Here is a 21,464-nt window from a genome sequence, read left to right on the forward strand (position 1 = left end):
TTAGCGGATCCAAATCATCTAAGCGAGGTCCTCTGCTTCCTGCCGGGTTCCAGGTGGCAAAAGCCCTCTCTGGATGGACTCTCTCTGTATAGGTGATTTGATAAATAATTAAAATGCCTGCAAAAGCCTGAAAGCAGAACTAGGGAAGAGTCTACAGCCCAAAGAAGTTTTTACCTGCAGGCAGTTTACTTGTTCGGTTATTACCTTCTAGTCTGAAGAGAATACAAATAATCACTTAGTCAGAAAACAGGTTTAAGTAGTTTATTCCTGCAGACAATATTTATGACTTAAACATAGATGTGCTCGGAGACTCCAGCTGGGATTAGGCCAGTATTTTGCAAACTGGTTTAAGAGACAAAGAGAGAGAGATTTGGGTATCCAAAGTGTTTCTTATTTTAAAGGAGAAAGTTAAAAGATGGGCAATAGTGTGTGAAGCCCTGGGAAGGCATGGGTCCTGACCCCAGCCTGCTGAGCTGCTGCCTTTATGGAATGCTCTGCCTTAACAAATGGACGAGAAGTCAAATGTCAGCAATCTCTATTTGCTACCCACCTAGCTAGTGTAAAGTTTAACTTTCAGCATGCTGGTCTAACTGGGGGGTTTAGCACATGTCAGAGTTACAAGGTGCTCCACTGAGGTCAGGAGAATGCCTGTAACACTGAGTAACTCTGTACCCAGAAGAACAGGTTGTGCTTGTTTTGAACTTGTAAAACGGGACCGACCCACCTGATTATAAAGAGAAAATGCCACCAGGTATATTCTGTTGTGTGAAACCAACTGGACTAGCCAGCGGGAAGAAGGTAGTGCAGCATGGAAGGCTTGGTTTTACCTCTGGAATATATGCAGTAGCCTCAGTATTTTCAGGTCAGAAATGTTTTGTGATAAGGACTTTCCCTTTCAGCACCACTTTGCAGCTAAGTATTCCCTTTAACTCTGATACTCTCCTTTACTTCCCCTGTCTAACCACATCCCCAGAGCTCAGCAGTTGTAAATGACACTACCTGTGGCTTTTCTGGCTGGCTTCACCTGTGCATATAGATCTGTCTGAATTAGCTGATTTCAATCTAGATGCAATCACTCAGTTCTTTAAACCCGTTCTGTATGATGGATAATCTTCCAAACAGCGTCCGCTGCCAAAAAAGGTCAGACTATACCATCTGTCTCCAATATTGAGAAGCCTTTGATACAGTGGTGTGATACTTTCTAAGAAATGTTTAATTGATAATCATGACTGATCTGTCTCTTTAATTTGCCCTGTGTCTGTGATGCTTCCCTCCTTCGCAAGCTTAATTACCTGAAGTATCTGCCGTAGGACCAGTTTTGGCCCTGCTGAAATGAATGGCCGCACCTGTCACCCCTGTTGAGAGGGAGAATTTGCAGTTTCAGGCACTCTTGTTCTCTAGGTAGAGCCCAGCTAACTCCTCAGAGTTGCTAATAATACTTTTTAAAGCATTTACTGCTCTTGCTACTGGATCACACGTTCCTGCAATGAAAAATAACAAGAATTAAAGAAAGGACAAATCCCCTTCCAAAGTACACAGGGACAGGGCTGCTGGAGTCAGTGGTATTGCACCTGCTATGCTAGACTCCAACTGGCAGCTGAGCTGAAATACCATCCCTCTATGTATGTTGTTCTGGGTTGTTTCTTTGGCTGGTATAGGAACTAATCTAAATGCAGCTGTTTATGTGATTATTGAGGTCTTGCTTTCAGGTTTGTAGGATGAAATATGCATCAATAGGCCACTTTCATAATCTTCACTTTTAATGAAAACAGAATACAGGAGACCGAGCAATTGCAAGTGAAGAGTATTAATTACTCAGCAGTTGAGATTTTCATATAGCATTAATTATTGACTAGTATTTGTATATTGAATGAGGGGAGAAGAATGCTGCTCTATTTAAATGAATGCTCTTGTGCTTCATGCAAGAGCACTGAGCACATAAGGAATGAAGCAGACTGTGGCACTGATTTTGCCATATGGAGGGACTGCCAGGGATGTGTGTCCTCCTTAGCTGCAAGAAAGAGAACAGCCTTCCTGGTTTCAGACCTTCCCATTTTAAGTTTTAGTTCACTAGGTTGTCTTAGACTTAACTGTACCAGCTACCTATCAGCGAGGGCTCCCTCGAGGTGGAGGCATCCTTTGTGCATCTTCCTTTTTCTCTTTGAAAACTGCTCCCACTAGAGAGGGCAATATGAATGTGTTCCTAAGAGCTTCTGTACAGCCTGTGAGCTCTAAAACTTCCTTGAAAAACAAAACAAAAAGGAATTTAAAGAAATGACTGCCAAACATTTCCAATTATCTGGAATTTTATTCCATCCATATACATGCATAGTAACAACATTTGTTGAGAAATTATTTCTATCAGAAGTAGAACATTATCTTTGTGATCACCAGTTGCAGTATTGCTACTCTTATATTTAAATATATCTTATATATGAATTAGATTCATAATTGCAGCATTGAGTTTAGGGTTTTGTTTTAGACTGTGCCTTTCAAAAGATAAAACCGATTGATATGACCTCATTTACTTTACAATACTGCTTCCAGTAATTTTGTTCATTCTTTATAAAGTATTGCATTTAACAGCAAAGGTTTAAAAATTGAGACAGAGATGCATCAGCAAAAGAAAATACAAGTACTATACAAGAAAAAAATCGCCATCTTCAGTTAACGTACGTTTCAGGTTAAGAAAGGAGACAGAAACATACTGCTACATACAAATGCAAAGCCTAATGACTAAGGGACTTGTATCTGCTAAAATATAAACTGCAAACCGAGCCCAATTGTTCAAAAAAATTGAAGTTTTAAGGCGAACTTTACAGCATAGTTGAAACTTCTTTGCAAGTTATATTTTAGCACACACGTGTATCTGCAACAGCGTATACGGGGGGAAATCATAATCAGGATACACAAGTGCTTTTGAAGCTAGTTCTAAAATGCTTTCTGTATTGTTTGCCACTATTCTCTTTAAAATCTACTATACAGTGCAAACCATATGTGCTACACAATAACTATACAATAACATTACAAATGACTTTAATATAAAGTTTTTAAATAAAAAATAACATAACTACAGCTATGAATACTGCTGGTAAAATAAATTAATTGGGGGGTTTTTCTTTGTTTTTGTTGAAAATGGCACCAATAATACACTTTACTAATGGACTGTAATGAAATTACACCTTTAAGTCTTCAGCTCAGTGTAGTGAAATCTCCTGATTGTCCAGATGTAATTCAAACAGCTTTCTTTAGACTGTGTGGAACAATATGCTAGACACATGTACCCAGGTGACCCATCGTTTCATTTGACATGTTCTGCTGCGTGTGACGAGCAATAAAACTTCTTGTGGGTTATAAAGTTTGAAAGGTTGTTGAACTGGATGTCACACAGCCGGCAATACTTCCCACTGGTCGGGGCCTGGCTAGAACCATTCACGCCTTTAGCTATACTAGACAACTGTTCCTCTGCTGTAGGGATTGCTGGAGACACGTTTTCATTTGCAGGTAAGGGGTTCTCAGAGATCCAAGAGGGAGACTTGTGCCCATCTTCATGCGGAGGGTTCTGGGAAATGTTCTCTTGCTGTGGGTTTGCCGCAGGTCTTTCCTCCTGTTTCAGTCCCCCATTAACTATTACCATGCCCCGGTTCTTGGGCAAGAGCGGGAGAGACTCTTTCTTCTGCCCAGCACACCCATTCGCAGGCGCCGGGCCCTTAGGAGATTCACTTTCCGTGTTTGTGCTTTGCTCTACATCAGTATTGTGCACGACGAGAGAACCAGAAATGTAATCGCTTGGCTTAATTCCATAATACGGAGAAAGCTGATCTGCTCCTTTAGCTTTCTTTATTGCTCCGGGGTAAAGGCATTGTGGAAGAAACAAATGTTTGTTCTCTTCTTTTGTAGCGATCAGCTGGGCTGCTTCACTGAAGACTTTCAGTCCTTGAAGTGTTGCTAAGTGTGTGGAAAATAAGTTTCCATTGGGAGAGGACTGTTTGGAGTTTCCGTTTTTCTCACATTTGATGATGCTTCTCTCGTAGCTGACGTCTGGGCTGTTTCGCTCGCTCTCTGGGGTTTGAAACACCTTACTGTCCAGTTGCCCCAGCTCGTTACGCTGATGGGCAGTGACAGGGCAAAAATTCTGCTTGTGAGCCAGGTAGTTCTCTACCTTGTTGAAACTGATCTTGCATACCGTGCACTCGTGGTAGTCCAGCAGCCTTTTGGGAGAAGTGGATGTCCTCTCCGACGGGGGTAAGCATTTTTTACTGAGGTCTATTGGCACATCCATCTCCAGACAGGAGACGGCGGCGTGGGGAGTGTCACATTTGGAGACCGGAACACACTTGTTAATAGACAGCGACGTCTCCAGGTGCTTCGAGACTATGCCTGGGAAGATGTCACATCGTGGGTGGTAACATTCTCCAAGGCCTTCTGCTGACTCTTGGGCGGATGTACAAGGATTGCCCAGGTTGGCCACTTCTAGAAACCTCTGCTGCACCAGGGGCGGCCTTTGCTCCTGCTCGGGCAGGCACATCTCGTACATCTTCCTCCGCTTGCGGGTGCGCATGGTTCTCTGCATGGCAGGCACTTTGTTGGACGCCGACCTCTTCAGCGGGGGATCGTGGCGCGTGGCGCAGTAGTACTGCTTGTGGACCATGTACGTCTCGTGTCTGCTGAAGGTAATGTTACAGGCTTCACACGTCGTCTTGTTGGGGTCACTCTCCCCTTCCACTAAAGATGCAGCGGGGCTCTTCACATCAGGTTTGCCGTTTATCTTCTCATCGCCGTTGCTGGCCGTCGGCAGCTTCTTAGACTGCGCTGTGAAGTCTTTCTCGTGACCTTTACTGTTTGGCCCGATCAGATCTAAAACGTTGGAAGAGTTTATGCAAGATGTCTGCAGAAGCTGGTTCTCTGGCTCTGATGTGTGAGGAGCTGCATTCAAGATGCTGATCGAGCTCTGGCCGTTACTGGGACTCACAGCTTCTGGCATTTTTTCCGGAACGCTGGAGAAATCTGGAGACTTCGCCATCTGCTGCCATCGGCTGCTGCAGTAATGCTTTTTGTGTACCAAGTAGTTGTCCAAATTATTGAATGTTATGTTACACTCAAAACACGTAGCCCCTTTTGGCATCAGAGGACTGTAAATTACAGGAGGATAATTGCTACTTCCATGCCTCAGTCTTCGATGGACCAGTTCGGACATTTTGGCTAGTATCTCTGATGCCTGAGGAACCACAGTGATGTCCTGGGGAAAAGCAAACTGGGAAAGAAAAGGTCCCATTGGGAAAGAAGGACCAATGTTAGGCTGAACTGGTGATGAAGCAAGTCTTGGACTGGATGGTTCAGACTTTATTTTGGTGTATGAAAAGCTCTGCTTATTTGTTGCAGGTTGGGTTTCTGGCCTCTGGTTGGGAAGGAAAAGTGGAGCCTTTTTTTCACATTTATCAAGCTCTGTATCAGAACTTGCATCTTTAGTCTGCATGGTCTTTTGGCTCTGGGGAACCTCATTTCTGCTCAACAGGTCTGTCGCCGGCTGTAAACCTTCTTCATTTCCACTTGGAGACTGTTCAATGTCACTTTCTCTCTGAATTTTGTTGCCAGAGACATGTAACTCTTGGTGCTGCAGTAGCTCCCTCTGAGTTTGGAAGCCAAAATGGCAGTGATTGCATCTAAAGGCAGCTTGAGTAAGATGGGAGAACAGGTGCTGATGAAAGTTAATCACCGAGTCTGCAGTGTAAGTACAAACTGTGCATTTCAGACTAGCACCCGGCGGCAGGAACTCTTCCATTTTCACTCCTGTAGAAAAGACAAATAAAATACAAAAGAAAGTGACCCTTTCCCCCTTGGTGAAGTATACTGCCAAATCAGTTGCACAGAAGGCACAAATACAGCGAGAACAACTAATTTTCTTCTGGTAGGATGGTATTAGTCACCCTGAAAACACCCGAATCACTTCAGAATTTCTCTCCTCAAACAGAGGATATTCCTAGACTTCTGCTCTGCTTTGGAGAGCCTCAGTATCTGCAAGCATTCAGCAGAGATGAAGGGAAAGAAAGAACAAGGGAACGGATAAAAATAGACTGGACTTAATTTAAATGAAAAGGTCTCAGAAATTACATTTTTAACTAAAGGAGACACAGTGTTACCCTTACACAATCACTGGAAATTTTGAATGCAGAGAGACCATCAATGTCAAGAGGCTCAAGGTTATGATGTGGCTTGAGGTAAATCCCTCAAAATCTGAGTGCCTGAAAGCCACAGAGCAGAAGTCGCATTTTGAGCATAACTGATGCTTAGCTCTTTGCCGGCATAATTTGGCAGCAGTATGGGTACAGGATACAGATCTATCCTCATCAGAAAGGCCTGAGGAGTTGTGCTCATTGTGAAGGGAGGAGGAGGAGTAAGACAAGGCTTCATCAGCATTTTATGTTCCACATATAAAGGCTGTAGGCAACTACTGCTGTAATACAATACCTTTTCCTCATATTAAATCACTACAGTTTTCCCTGTCCAGAGCCATTTATGGACACCTTACAATCACTACTGAAACAGAAAACACTTTGCCACAGTGTTCTGAAATTGAAAATGCTTTGAAGAGAGGTAAAATCAAATTTCTCTACTGTAGCAACACAGATTTTGATAACCTCTTGGACAATCAAAACTGAAAAAATATTGTCAGGGATCATAACTGGCAGAGGCATTTGTTCTGCCTACGTACACATGCACATACACCAGGCCTTGGTCAGGTGAACCAACCAGCCTGATGTACTATGAGATGTCCCTGCCCATGGCAGGGGGAGGGAACTGCACGATCTTTGGGATCCCTTCCAACCCTGACAATGCTCTGTGATTCTGTGAACTAGGTTCATGGTAGTTGTACAACATAAAGCTGTGAGACTATTAGGGGTCAGTCTGTGGAAAGTAATTCTGACATACTTCAAGGTCCTCACTACTCCCATAGCATCAGTGACTCCCACAGTGGTGAGTGATACTTGAATTTGACCTGTTCTTGACCTCAGAGGGCAGAAGGCAGCAGAGGGGACACACAGCCCTTTATCCAGTGCTTTCTCACCAGGTGGCCATAGGAAGCTTTAGCTCCTCCACTCCTACAAGATGGTGTTTCGTGTGATACAGTCACAGCCGAGTGTCTCGGCATCCAAGCTCCAGTGATGTGGGTCTGCTACAGCCCCCAGCAGGAACAGTAACAGAAGCTGAGGCAAACATAGCCCCAGCTTACAGGGCTTTTGGAAACAGAATGTTTCATTCCTGCTGCAGGAGCTCTTACAACTTGTGCTAATCTGTACTGAAAAATTGACAGGATCTGAAGGAGCTCAAGAATGATTGAACTGACTGGTTTATGACTAAAAAGAAGGGGAAGGCCTGACTTTTAGTCTCCGGCTTAAGAAATATATTCTTACTGGAAGTCCAGTAAGATCTCAGACATATGCCTTTCAAGGAAAAGCATGCTTATCTCTAGACTGCAAAAAGATGTGGCCCCTAACAGCTCTGGCTGAAAACCCTCTCAACACCTAAGCCAAATGTGAAGAGCTGAAGCAACTCTTTTGCACAATGGCTGAGATTTTGGAATTTTCCTCTCCCTGGAGAGAAGAGAATTTGTTATTTTCCAGAAGTACCTGGGTTTAATTACTAGCCTGTTAGACACGTTGTGCTGCATTCACCTGCTGCTCCTACCGTTTTGTTGCCTCAATGAACAGTGAGGTATTTCTAGGCAAGAGAGAGGAATTGGCAACAGCCTGATACTCAAAGTTAAGATCTGGAAGCACAAAAGGATCTGACCTCTAAATGAATGGCTAAGTGTTGTATGTGTTGTCTACATAAGGAAGTTTCTCACTCAGCACTCTTCTACTCCTGTTCTGGCAGGTACCAAATTCCTCCAAGGCAGTGAGATGCCTCCTAGATTTGCAATGGCTGCCCAACTATCAGATGAGAATTTTTCATTTCACCAAGTCCACACAGTAGACTCCCACTCCTCCAGTTTTCACACTGCAGCTGAATAAGACTTTATTCTGTGAATAAAGCACACATTAGTGGCCTTTAGACTTTGCCCTTTTTAACAGGGCCCTCAGACACAGCTCTGTACAGCAGGCAGGCAACACACCATGAGCTGACACTGCAGTCTGCCTTGTTTCCTCTGCTACTGAGAACTCCAATGCAGCTGGATGTTCTGCAAACTCTTATGTTTCCAGCCCTAATTCAAAAAGCACACTCCAAGGACCCTCAGGGAGGGACATAAGACTCTTGCTGAGTTCAAGATTTTTAATCTCAGGAATTTTGTAACCCTACTTTCCATACATGTAGTGTTATGGTAAGTATGTACAAAACAATATGCACTATTATTTATAAGGAGGTAACTTGCTCTCTGGTGGTGTGTACTTCTCTGTTGAGCATTAAAACAGGGCTGGTAGAGATTGTGGTCTAGCAGAACCATTTGAGGTAACTGAATCTCTCAGACACCAGGCAGGAGTGGTCTAACTGTGTCTGATTCCTGAGCATGCCCTCACCAGTAAGGAAATGCTGCCTGTGTGCACACATTAAGAGACAGCATTCAAACAAGGATTAGCAGATAAAGAAAATGACACCTGGGAGAGGTGCTTGGTGCAGAGCAGAGGTCTCAAGCTGTTGAAACTTTGGTAGCATCTACCCCTACCATTTGAATGTATTTGGAGAGACACTGATCCACTGAGAGTCTGCAGTGAATAATTCCAACAGCTAAATCCAGCAGATGATAGAGGAAAACACATGGTACTTACCACTGTGGGAATTTAGGTGCATTTCCAAAGCTCTTGCATTAGAAAAACTTTTGGTACACTGTGGAAAGGGGCAGACGCTGGATATATGCTGAGCACTATCTTCATTCTCCTCTGACAGCTGGGGCCCCTCTCTTTGCCTCCCACTGCAGTAGTACATGAGATGGGCCTGCAGGTTCCGCTCGCTTCGGTACCAAATGCCACAGGATTTGCAAGGGAATATGTCCTCTACAAGCAAATATAACCAGGTGCAGGTTAGCCACGGTGCACTCAGTGCCAACCAATCATCACAGCTGGATTAATTTTCCTCAATTCCCCATTAAACACATGCTTATTAAAAAAAACCCAAAAAATCAACCCAAACTGAAAATACAGCCATGGGCTCATTAAAATGTCACTGGCAGGTGGGAGACTGAACATGGGAAACAGTCAAAAGGAGAAGTTAAAAACGGGTACTGAAAACCCAGAGGTTTCTGCCCTGTTGTTATTTTGAAAAGTAAAATAAATGAGTGGTTTGTTGTGAATGTGCAGCATTGCTTCAAGAACTAAGCTGCATGTCCAGCACATCACTACTCAGTAGGCGATATCTTTCAGTTGTGATCTCTTTTTTCCCCTATGCACAGAAGTCTTTCCAGCACTGGACCCTGAATTTTTTGAATGCTGATTGCAGATCACCCTGAGGAACCTGCATTTTCAGAATGTTTATGTAGTTATTACAGCAAAATCCCCTAGCTCAGATATTGCAGAGGCCAGACTAGATTTACATTTCCTTGAGATTCTACAGTGCTGGATGTTACATTATCCTAAGCAGCAAGTTTATTTCCTGTGTTCCTGTTGTTATCAATGGAAAGTTACAATTTCTAATACACTTTTGTCTTCTGGCATGTGGTACATTGCTCCTGTTCCACTTTTTGCTAGGCAGAAAGGCTATTTGCCAAGAATAGTGCACATTTTCATTGCCTTCTGTCCCCAAATGCCAACACTTTCTGAGGGGAAGACAATGCAGAAGTTGCACAAAGTGCTTCCCAGCAGCAGAGGGAGTAGGTATTTTGATCACGTACTGAAGGCTACATACTTTAGAAAGGTACTTGGCTGTTAATGTCTCATCAGGAAGGATACCTGCATAGTCCATGCTGTCTGCCTCAGGAGGAAAAAAGACCTGTCTAACCTTTCTGAAAGCTGAGCTTGTCATCCAGTCCCCATCAACATGGAGGAATTCCCAGCCCTTTAAGGTACATCTGTGTTGGTAAATCAGCGACAGGGTCCAGATTACAGCATTGGAGCTTCTTGTTGATATTGTTATCACTAAAATGATCCCTTGCACCCTTTTGGGTTAAGTCAATAGACACCTCCCCCATTCCTGCATACAGCTGGGGAGTTGGCATAGGTCTAGGATCACTCCCTGCAACTGCTTCGGACAATTCTCACCTCTTTCTGAGACTAAGAGAGGCTAAAACTATGAGTGCAGCCAGATTGTGCCAGCTGACCTCAGGATCAGAGAACAAGCAACTTCAGTCAACATCAAACCATGTCTTGGTGAACATCAAAACAGCTCTATTAACTACTCCTGTCTGAGAAAGCTTGAAGATGGTGTGGCTGCTCAAGACGTGCTTGCGTGTGCATTCACCCCTGAAATGCTGTGTTCATCAGTTCACTATATCTAATGACAACAGTTACTTTCGAAGTAGTAAACTTCACAGGAAGCATAGGGAAGTGCTCCAACATGGGGTCTAAATGGACAGGCTTACAAAGTGCTGAGAGCTAAGGATATGCAAGGCCAAGTGGTGATGGGTGATGATCAGGGCTAACATATTTGTACTTAGAGAGGAGGATAAGGAATTAGCTCTGTATAAAAATAAAAATCAGTAATAGGAAAAACTTAAGAGAAATTAAATTTAATTCAAGCTGACTTCTCCCAGTTCAGGAAGTGTCTTACCATGTACTCCTGTTCCTCCTCTCTAAGGACAGTACTTAATTACATGCTGTACTTTGTCCATGATAGGGTCTGCTGATGTCCAGAGGATGCAAAAACATCCTTGGGCATCCCCACTGAGTGGAGATACTACAATAAATCAGGGCTGCTACAAGGCATGATCTCTGCTGCATTTTGAAACAACCACTGAAGAGATACATTCTTTCTTTCTACTGAGTATCTGTCATGAATTATTACCAGAAGCTGCAGTTGTTAAGCAACGAGCTTCCTTGAGCAGCCGAGGCTGGACTCTGTGAGCTATCAAGCCTACCTTAACTCTTACAACAGTTTCTGATCCTACAGCTTCTGGGAGCAGATCACAGAACCTCCACACGAGGGCAGGTCGGATACTCTGAGCGCGGCTCTTGCACAGCTCAGCTGTCAAAACGCTCTTCCTCCTCCTTTAATGTCTGCGAGCTCCTCTGAGACGATGTGTGATCAAAAGCAAGCCTTGAGATGTAGGTTTTAACTCGTGTGGTTTCTGTGGTCTCGAATTCACTATCAACTGTATTAGCTCTTCATTACATGCCTTAAAGTACTGCTGTTTTTAAAACATGCCAGAGAATAGCATTCATCACTTACTGTTCACAATAGCTGTCGGCAAAATAGATGCCATTGCAGCTTGTTGAGGGAGCAGCTGTATCGAGTCCAGCAGCCGTGCAGGATACATCCCTTCTGTGAGAGTCATCTGACTAGCAGCTTGCAGCCTCGAGTCAAAATCCACCACAAAGGCAATCAGCTCTTCACCCTCTGAGATGGCCTTGGTTGTGGTACACCAAAGCTGCCCTCCTACAGGAAACATAAAAGTAGAAATATTTAATTGACAGTATCAGATAACACAACTTAAACCATCGGCGCCATGTCTTCACACTGCTTTTAACAATCTTGGTGACTTGGTCAAGGCAAAGAGGCTACTACCTTTCACTGCTATTAATATAGGAGCTTTCAGTGTAGGAGCTGAAACACTTGGGGGATACCTTTCCTAACAGTTTGCAGCCTGAATATATACTCTAACTTCCCCTTTTGTCTTCCAAAAGGCCAGCATTATGGAAATCAAGACAGAGGTGAAAAACACTTCACGTGGCACTTTCCCCATCATTATTTTTCACCAGAATTCCTGTTGTGTTTTTTTAATAACACCGAGTTTGTGTTACTCTGAGCAGCAAGTTGCAGCACAACAAAGCAAACAGCTGCAAGAAAGAAATCAGATTTCCTCTTCAGGGCGTTCTTCCCCTCCCTGATGTTGCCACTCTCTTTCTCTGAGAAATCCTCCCTTATGTAATATTCTTCGTAACATGACTGCTTTATCTCTGCTTACACTGACTGAACTTCCTGAAAAGAAGATATGCCAAAGATCTGTTTCATAAAGGCTTATTCAAATAAAGGTTTGTTTAAAAGGCAGGGGGGTGGGGGGGAGGTGGAAGAACTTTCATCAAACAGTAAGATACACTATAGCTCTGTGCTGCAAATGTCACGTGCAGTGCATTAAAAAGAAAATTAACTATGCGAGTACATCTACTAATGTATTTGAATGCGATAGTGAATGCTCATTTATTTAACATGTTTAGACAGGCAAAGCACTTATATTGTGTTATCTACACTCTCAGGCCTAGATACATATCCAATACAGTTATGCCTGAAATAATGTTGCATACTTTATATGTTCTAAAGCTTTTTTTTTTCCCCCCTCAGGTTTTGTATATATAGAAAAAGCTATATGTTGTATTCATTAGCCAAGCAAAAACTGTACTCCTCTTGATAAGTAATATTGCTGTGTTTATCTTTCAGCATAACTGCCTTTTCAACTGCACTTCATTTCCCTCCCCCCCCCTCAAAGAGATTATAGTTTTAAAACAACTTGTTGCAAAAATCTGGTAGAGCAGATAACAACAGTGTATGATATGCCACAGCTAAATGGAAGAATTAGGACATTGTTTTAGAGAAATCTTGGACAATTAATTAAACCAGTGTATTAGCTTTCAAAGATGAGCAAACAAAACAGCATCACTGACAATGTGTTTCAGTAGAAGAAGAAAACTCAGCTTCCAGACCTCAAAGCGGTGTAAAAGTTTCAAAGCAGAACAGGGTCTTTGCTTCACCCTTCAGTAACACAGCGGCTGGAGGTGTCTCCAGAGTTTACAATTTACTGTGATGGTACCAAAGCATACTGAGGTTTACCAGCCTACAAGCATTAAATGGCACAAATCTGAGTGATTTCCTCCAATGAACAGGAGGACAAAATGTGAAGGTGGTGGCATAAATGACTGCAAAGGTAGAATCCCAATGCCCAAGCAGGAATTCAAACGTTTGAAGAGCACAGTCTGACTTGTTGCCTGGTGTAAGTCAGGAGTAAATATACAGAAGCTGTCAGAGCTAAACTGGAATAAAAGAGAGAACTAGGTTAAAATCCTGAAGTGTACTTAATTGGTCTTGTAGATAAAAATGTGTGATACACATGCTGCAATCTGAAAACCTGAAACTGAGTACTCTGCAAACACCACACAGTTCATTTTCTGGGAGGAAGGGGACTGCCATTATTAACAGGCACTTCTCTTTATTTGTATACAGAGGTATAATAATCAACCAACATACTGAAGTTATTTTAATACAGAATAAAAGCTCTTCCTCAACTGTATTATTCACTGGATTTCTTATTAAAATGAGTCACTACAGAAGAACCAACTGAGACTTTCCCTATCCCAGCAAACATCTTGACTTGTTGTGCCCTTGGGGAACACAAACCAAAAAAGAAAGTGTAGTTGATTACTGGGTCTCCAGCTGCAATCAGTCTGGATCAGCTAAAAGGCTGACTCAGACTCCTGGTGTTAGAGCTCCTCAGGGTGTTGACTCATGTCCAGCAGCAGATTGAACTGGGACAGCTGAAGTGAGCAGTGACCTCGGCTGCCTGGTCCACCCAGCTCCTGAAGGCTGTCACACCTACGGCAGGCGCAGCTGAGTGGGATGTGTGACAGCTTTGGAAGCACACCAATCTCTAGCTTGGCTTATTAACAGAGCTACAGAAGTTTAATCTGCTCCTGCATTTGAACGCAAACCTTTAGGCCAGCAGAATTCAGACCCAAGAATTACATTTTGGTTTCTTTCAGCCCACTCTATAGAGAGGCATTTAAGTGATCATGACATGTATGTCCATGTTTTCTTCAGTAAGTTACATCCCCAGACCACCTCCTAAATGATGCATTGTTCCAGCTACTGGAAATGCAGTATATAACCTCTGCAGCAACAGTCACCCTCGAGGACAGGACACAGTACAGCTCCCTCTTGTCCCCTTCTATGCTTGTTTGCACAGGGTAAGGCAATAGGTGCTGTTTTGAAAGATGCAACAACTTTACTCCCCTTAATGCAGTGAGTGCAAATGTGCTGCCCTTCCTACACAGTGGGACATAGAGGAAAATTCTTCTTGAGCCTTCTACTGCATAGTCAGGAAAATGGAGTGCAGAGAACCTGGCAGAGGTTTTCCAATGTAACAGGAATTTCCAATCATGACTATTCTATGAATTATCAACCTGCCTAGACACCCTTGCCAGGGATCAGAGCTTCCTTACAGGTGGTGGTTACAAAAAAGCACTAAAGTTGCTTCCACAAACATTTCTACATGCTAAGACTGACATATACACAGTGATTCCTCTAAGGGCAGTGCTCATGACAGCCTTTTGCCAAGTACCAGTAGTAATGGAGGAGGAGCCCAGAAGATATTTGCTGAAAGCTTTGCAAGGACGTGAAAATTTCCTAAGGCAACACCAAGGTCTATTGTTTGTATGAGATAAAGGTCTGATTAAGCTAGCTAAGAACTTTTTAACCAACTGTTCTTTTTGTCAGAGAAAGCTTATGGGGGTGAGATGGTTCTATCAAAGCTTTCCCAGGCCAAGTTTCTCAGTCTTAAGAACAGACGTAGTCATCAAAAGAAGAGAAAAGAACTTCCAGATAAGCTCTAATAGGGATGAGTGACCATGCCTTCAGAAACAAAATCATGGTTATACTATGTGGTCAGAAGGCAAGACAATGGTAGACTGGTGATTTTGGCCCTCTTCTCTCCTGCAGTGAGTAGGCTGCTCACCCATTTATACTGAAAAGAGCCTTACTGGTTTTACAAGGTGGGTAAGAAAAGCCTTTCTCTTGTTTCATTGCTGAAGGGAAGTTTTTGAAGCTTTGTGATATTGGAAAGCTGTTCTCTCTACAAGTCTAGTTCTGACTCTGTCAAGATGAAAGTAAATCTCTAGAGCCTGCAATATATTGTTTTGTATCTATGGTCAAACCAAAGAAATGTATGTGGTATATAATACATGCCAAGCAGGAGACAAGGGGGAAAAATGCCTGTATTTACTTGAACTCTGTTTTGTAGTTGACATTGCAAATAATTAGAACTGCTTCTTTAATCACAGAAAGTTGGGAAAGTTGAAGAATATCGTGTTGTGCAAGCCAGAGGAAGAAAATCACATTCCAATTGCACTGGCAGAGTTGTTTATCAAACGACATCAGGCACTGAGTAGCTGACACCTTCAGTTCCCACCAAATGGAAAGGTTATTTCAGGATTCCCTTCTTTGTCTGCATCTTTCGCTCCAAACATTTTTGTTGCTTGGAAAAAAACCAAACCCAAGACGGCCCTTAAAAAGAAACAACACCCTGCAAACCAACTTTCTATTCAAAGGAAAAAGTAAGGCCCTGATGTCCCTGAAAAACTGTGGACTTACTGTTCTTTGTAATGTTTATGATCAAGATTCTTGTGCAAACAGATCTGGTTCCTAACAGGAAGCTTATAAATCATACTCATAATTGCTGTCAAAACTGCAGTGGAGTGTACTGCAAGTTTTGATAATAAAGAATGGAGTCACAGTTCAAACTTGATTACATTTTGGAAATTCATGCAGCTCTTACAAGAATCAGTGGTCTTAAATATCTTCTTCTCCTGCCAAATTTTTCACTTGCACTTTTTATTATTTATGAAATCAGTGTCTGCACAATGTCATGCAGACCTCTGCTGATAAACTCTAATTAAGATTAAGACAAGCCTTTTGGAAAGGATCCCATCATTAGCAAACATGATAAACACAAAAATACTCCCTACTTGTCAACCAGGAGCAATTCAGTAACCTAACAGTATTATCTGTTGCTAGGCTACAGAGCTGACAAAGCTTCAATTATAGTGTATGGCCATACCTATAGAACACTCTACAAGCAAAATGTATCTAATATGAAAGTGTTTAACTTCATCCCTGCTATCTGTAATTCATGGCTTCTTTCAATGGCAAAAATCAGGTTAATAATTACATAGCATGCCGGAAAAAAATCTTAGCTAGGTGTCACATTTGCACAATTCTTTCTAATTTATCTCTGTGATTGACAGACATTTGCTTTGTAGCAATAATAAAATGCAAGCAATGGGATGCTGTAACCACAAACATCTGGGCTCATCTAGATATGGAACCCCACAGCAGAAAAATATATATAGTAAATTGAACCAATTAATTCATATTTAGGTGCGGTAACGGTCTGTCTTCTGTATTCAGAACAGAGAGTACTGTGGTGATGGTCTGCATGCTAACACAAAACTTTATTTGGTGTGGGACAGACATGTAAAACAAGAGGAATTTGCTTCCCTTGCTTTTAAACAGCTCCTTGATGCTTTCTTCTGCATTTGGAATTTCTTTTAAACCAAGCAGCCTTTATCATTCCATTTGGAATCGGTAATTTGCTCTGAAGATTTCACTAATGCCACGGCCTGTCACTCATTCCTCATTCTCAGAACCCTACAGCCCTTCCAGGGAAAACACAGAGCCCAGGCCCTGAGCCTTCTGACGGTGGGCTCCTTATTGCTCCACTGATTTTTCTTTTGCAGACCCTAAGGAGTGATCACTTGTGCTCTGTTGGTCACACTCTGAAAAAAAAATATATTTAAGGACAGGCTTCCCTAGGAACTCCACTAGGAGAAAAGAGCTTCAAAGCAGATGGAACCATAAAACCTTTTGATTGATACTTCTGCATTTAGGAAAAGTGAGTTAAGAAAGCAGGCAGCTAAACCCAACACTGCCACGGAGCACAGCTGTTTCGTGGAAGGAAGTGTGGCTATTTCTTCACAGATGGAGAAAAGTAACAACATAAACATATATTCTAAGGCAATCCCAGCTTTCCTGCCTTCACTATCAGTCAGTTTTCATTGCTGAAGCATTGAGACCAATTTTTTGACCCAGAAATGGCAATTACCTTTCATATAAATTTAGGAAATCAATGGCAATTTCTATTAAAGCCAATTTTCAGCGACAGTTAATTCACTAATATTACTTCCATGCAGTAAAATTTGTGCTTACTGGATTTGATTGTGTTGCTGCAACAACATAATAGCCCATTTCCTGTACATGCATCTTTTTGCAAGAAGGGTCAGAAGACTATCAGAATTTATTTAAACAACAGACTGTTACTCATAGCATCTTCCAGGCACTGTCAACTGAATTAAACCTTCCTCTCCCGATGAAATATTCCAGTTTGTAAAAACGATGCTTTTTAATAATGGCGGTGGAGGTTGGAGTTAATTTATTATCTTCCCTCCTTTGTTGCACAGGTTAAGCATTTAAGGAGACTTTGCACATCACAATAGGATGGGATCTTCATATTTGGGTTCCTCCTGCTTCTCCCTCCCGGGGTTGTGACGACTCAGCTTAATGAACGCTGCTTCGGCGTGGCAGGAGTTCCTGGGCAGATCTCTAATTTCTGACAGGAACAAAGTACATATATCTATAGGTAGACACGTTGTTTCATTAAAAAAATAAATATAATTAATTCAAATCCAATACTGTTGAAATTTTTGACAGTAGAGTGGTACAAGGAACAGAACTTATAAATTATGTGTGCCCCTTCTTTGAAAAATGCTTTGGAGGTTTCTTTGTGCATTGGCAAATACAGTAGGAATATGAGGTATTGTGTGGATCCTCCTGCACAGCACCTGATAAAAGAATAAAGAGCTGTGACATATTCTTAAAACAATAGAGGAATTAAAGAGAAACAATGGGCCAGCTGCTTCATTAATACAATCAAAAGAGAGCCCAGCACAGAGGAGTCCAGATAATTAAGCACTACTCTTTTAGACCTTTTTTTCATATAACAAAATTGCTAAAAATTTATTAACTACTTCATAGTTGAGAGACAGATCTATGTACTTGTTTATTTAGGTTGATTAATGCCTTTTCAGTAGTCTACAACATGCCAACTCATGGTTCATACAAGTTTTTGAATAAAATAATGTAAGAATAAGTGATAGGGATCTGTGCTATATGCAGCAATAAATCAAAAGCATTTTGTGAACGGTCTTTCCAGCTGCTAAATAATTCCTCGCCTCTTGCGGACGCGTATACAAAATGTGTACTTTGCACAGCATTTTGGCTGTTCGTGCATTTGCATGCCAGGGTTCCAATCATCTCCCTGTGAAGTGTCTCAAAAATCAGCCCTGCAAATTCAGACTTCTCAAACTCTCACAACCAAAAATTAAAGAGAAAAACCAAGTGTTACATTAAAATTCCTGACCTGCTTTCCTAGCGTCTTCTGTAATTGTTTCTTGTTCACTGGTCAAAGGAGTTTGCCAAAAGATATTTAAACCTTTGATTTTAACTAAGTATTATCAGCATGCAGTGTACTTGCTGCAAAGGGAAAAAAAAACCACCACAAAAAGCAAAGTAACATCTTTTATAGGCCATAAAATTAGACCAATAAGGTGGAAACCCCAGGTCTGTTGCCACTTTTTCCCATTACCTGTCTGTTCCGTTTCAAAGATAAGCCCGGTTCATTTTTAATTCAGTGAACAAACTGCAAAATAAAGGGACTGCAATGATAGTTTTCAGAACAAAACAACAGAAGACTACTCAGCTTAAAGGCACTAGCCAAACTGAAGGAGACAGCCTTAAAATCCCTGCATTTTGAGATATAAAATGTCTGACCAGAAGCAGGGAAGAAAAATACTCCTTCGGAGTATAGCTCTTACTCCTGCACCTGAGTCAACCTAAGCTTTGGGCATGACTTCAGCTTAGTCATATGCTGACAGCTGACAGGGTTTTATCTGAATAGATGATTTTATAGTTAGAAGTGGCAGGCATTATGCTGCTGATAAGGAAAAAAAATAGCAAAGGAACTTGCCAGTCCTAGGGGAGTAAACTCCCAAAGCTGGCATCTCTGTGTCACTGTAAGGGGTAGGTCTTTCCCTTGCTGCAGTACAACCACTGCTAACATCCTGATATGCACTGCGACAGCTCTCAAATTAATATTGCCAAAAGCCTGATAAAACTGCACCCCAAACGAAGCACACTGTTTCTGAAGAGCAAGGAATACAACAAACACTTGGATGTGACCTCTTATTTTCCTCCCCCCACTGCTGTCTGCCTGGTTTTTTTGTTAGTTTGAGAATTTCTACCCGTTTGCTCCAATTAGACGTCGGCGTGTAACACTCAACAGTTCTATTAGGTAAAGACGCAGAATAGATTAGTGCTCCGAAAATATTCACAGGAAAATAATGTGGTAATTTTATTTGCCATTTTCCCCCCTGATAGAGCTGTCACAGCTTATTTACCACAGGGGGAGACAGTTAAACCCGTATCCTTAGAAGTTCTATGCATTTAAGAGGCTTATATATCTCTTCTGGGACCCTCGTTCAAATCCTGGGCTAATCAGGGTGAATACATATCTTTCTATTAGATGGCTCTAAAAAGTCTTAGGTGATAGCAGTTCCTGGTGGACGACAGCCTACAGCCTAAAACTATTAAATGTTTGGCACAAATGGCAATACTTATGGAATGCAGCTGAAAATGGCAATATCCTCCCACATAACAAGAAGTTAAGTCTGCTGCTCAGAGGTTGAAATTCAAGCCTGCCACAAATGCTAAACCTGCTCCATTTACTTAACTCAGCATAAATGCAAACAAGGAGGTCTCAGGCTTCTTTCACAAGTTTAGCCATTTGAAAAACAATTATTTCCAAATTCCTCTACACCTTTTCTAACTTTTGAATTGGGTCCCACTTGAGTGTGATTCCATAATTTACTAATCCTTCAGAAAGGAAATGATAAATGGCTTGGAAAAACCTGATAAACCCTTGCTGACACTGCCCGCATGACACTCCCATCGCCGCTGCAAAGCAGCTAGGACTTATTGTCGCAGCAAACTCATCTCCCCTTCCACAGGATCACTGAATGGGCACTCTCCAAAGAGCTTTCCAGGAGGCATTCCCAGGTGACCCTCACTGCTTCCCACAGCTTTTGTGGACACACCACGTTTCAGAGAGAGAGAAAATGGAACGCTGAAACCAACTGCTCTGAAGCAGGGCTTTGGATACACAAATTCCTGCAGTCCCTACTTCCCTAACAGCACAGCTGTAAGGTGACCTTTTTGTAGCCTTACAAATGCAATCATGCCTGTGGATTGTCTTTTCAGAGTTATTTTGTGAGACTGGAGTGTATGAAAAAAGGAGGTGATTAAATGAGACAATAGGTATGCTTTAATGGCACCTCCTTCTTGCAGAGAAGCCGACACGCTATGTCTTATCAATGGGTTTTCTGCTGGTTTGCACCTGCTGTTGTAGGGCTCGTTTCTTGCCCCTGGGCAAATGCAAAGTGAATGGTAAAGGCACCTGAGTGGGAGGAGGATTATATAGATGGATCTGGATTGATAGGTCATATTTGTAAAGGAAATAAACACATTAAATAGAAGGACAAATGAGGAAGTTTTAGAATGGCAAAACAAGTGAAAAATGAATATTGGCTGTGGGACCTGGGTGCTTATTTAATGCAGGGGCCATGGTCCAGAAGAAGCTGAAGGCTGTGCATGAAACAAAAGCCACCTTTTATAAAGCATTTAGTTGTGTGCATAGCAACTTTGGGACAACGGTTGCTATCGTTTCTAGGTACCCTGGACCTTTCTTCCCCTTAACATTCAGCTCACAGGTTGAAGTTCAGGAACTAGTTTACCTCAGGTGTAACAACCATGGAAGCAAAGCAGCAGTTCGTGATTAAATGAAAACCTTGCTGCCACTTAAGCCATTAGAACACTTTACACTGGCTGCAGGAGAAACAGTGCTGTAGCAAATCAGTGTCTCTTTCAGTAAACAAAGTGAAAGCAGGTTTGCACATTTAGTATGTTTTCAAATGTGAATGTCATAGAAGCTACAGGAAACATCCAACCCAGTCCTTTCTATGAAAACAAAAACCTCGTTAAACAAAAGCAACCAACACACAGGCACACAAACCCCACACCAAATGCCCAGGTCTCCTCCAGAGGTGCTGAAACCTGGGTATTCTATTTCTGTCATTGGACAGTGAAGAGGACTGAATACTCAGGATAACCAAGAGCATTTCCAACTTCCAAGCTATATACAATGCCCAAGGTACACAAGCATTGCAAACCACAGGCAGTCTATCATTTAGTTCATCTAACAAGAGAGACTGTAAACAGCAGAAAACAAATCCTGTAATGCTAACAGCAAGATTGCTCCACTTCTGGTCACAACTGAAATCAATTTCAAAAAGAGATTACACCTAAGCAAATAGTTAAGACTCTTGATGCACACAGAAACATGTATTAGCAATTAAAGAGGATTCTGTACTCGATAATTTCAGCCAAACCAAATAAGAAATACCAGTTTACTGAGCATCATACACAGGTGCATGGGAGCTGCCATTCTGCCTGCTTGGTCAGCATGATTTCTAAATGGCCAGGAAAGAAGTGACTGTATACCC

The 21,464-nt window shown here is 42.1% G+C and overlaps 1 protein-coding gene across 2 annotated transcripts in view; it reads right to left on the bottom strand.

Annotated features, from left to right (window-relative positions):
* Positions 1–2,278: 2,278 nt before the first annotated feature.
* The window catches only part of ZFPM2 (zinc finger protein, FOG family member 2), a 300,779-nt gene continuing 281,593 nt past the window's right edge, over positions 2,279–21,464 (bottom strand). For both annotated transcript variants that reach the window (XM_054167336.1, XM_054167335.1), the window contains 3 exons: positions 11,317–11,523; positions 8,766–8,990; positions 2,279–5,790 (listed from right to left, as the gene is read on the bottom strand). In XM_054167336.1, coding sequence (XP_054023311.1) covers positions 3,302–5,790; positions 8,766–8,990; positions 11,317–11,523 — 2,921 coding nt within the window. In that variant the 3' untranslated portion in view covers positions 2,279–3,301. The remainder of the gene's footprint in view (positions 5,791–8,765; positions 8,991–11,316; positions 11,524–21,464) is intronic.

Source organism: Dryobates pubescens, chromosome 14 (genome assembly GCF_014839835.1).
Source record: "Dryobates pubescens isolate bDryPub1 chromosome 14, bDryPub1.pri, whole genome shotgun sequence".
In the NCBI taxonomy this organism is placed as follows: Eukaryota; Metazoa; Chordata; class Aves; order Piciformes; family Picidae; genus Dryobates; species Dryobates pubescens.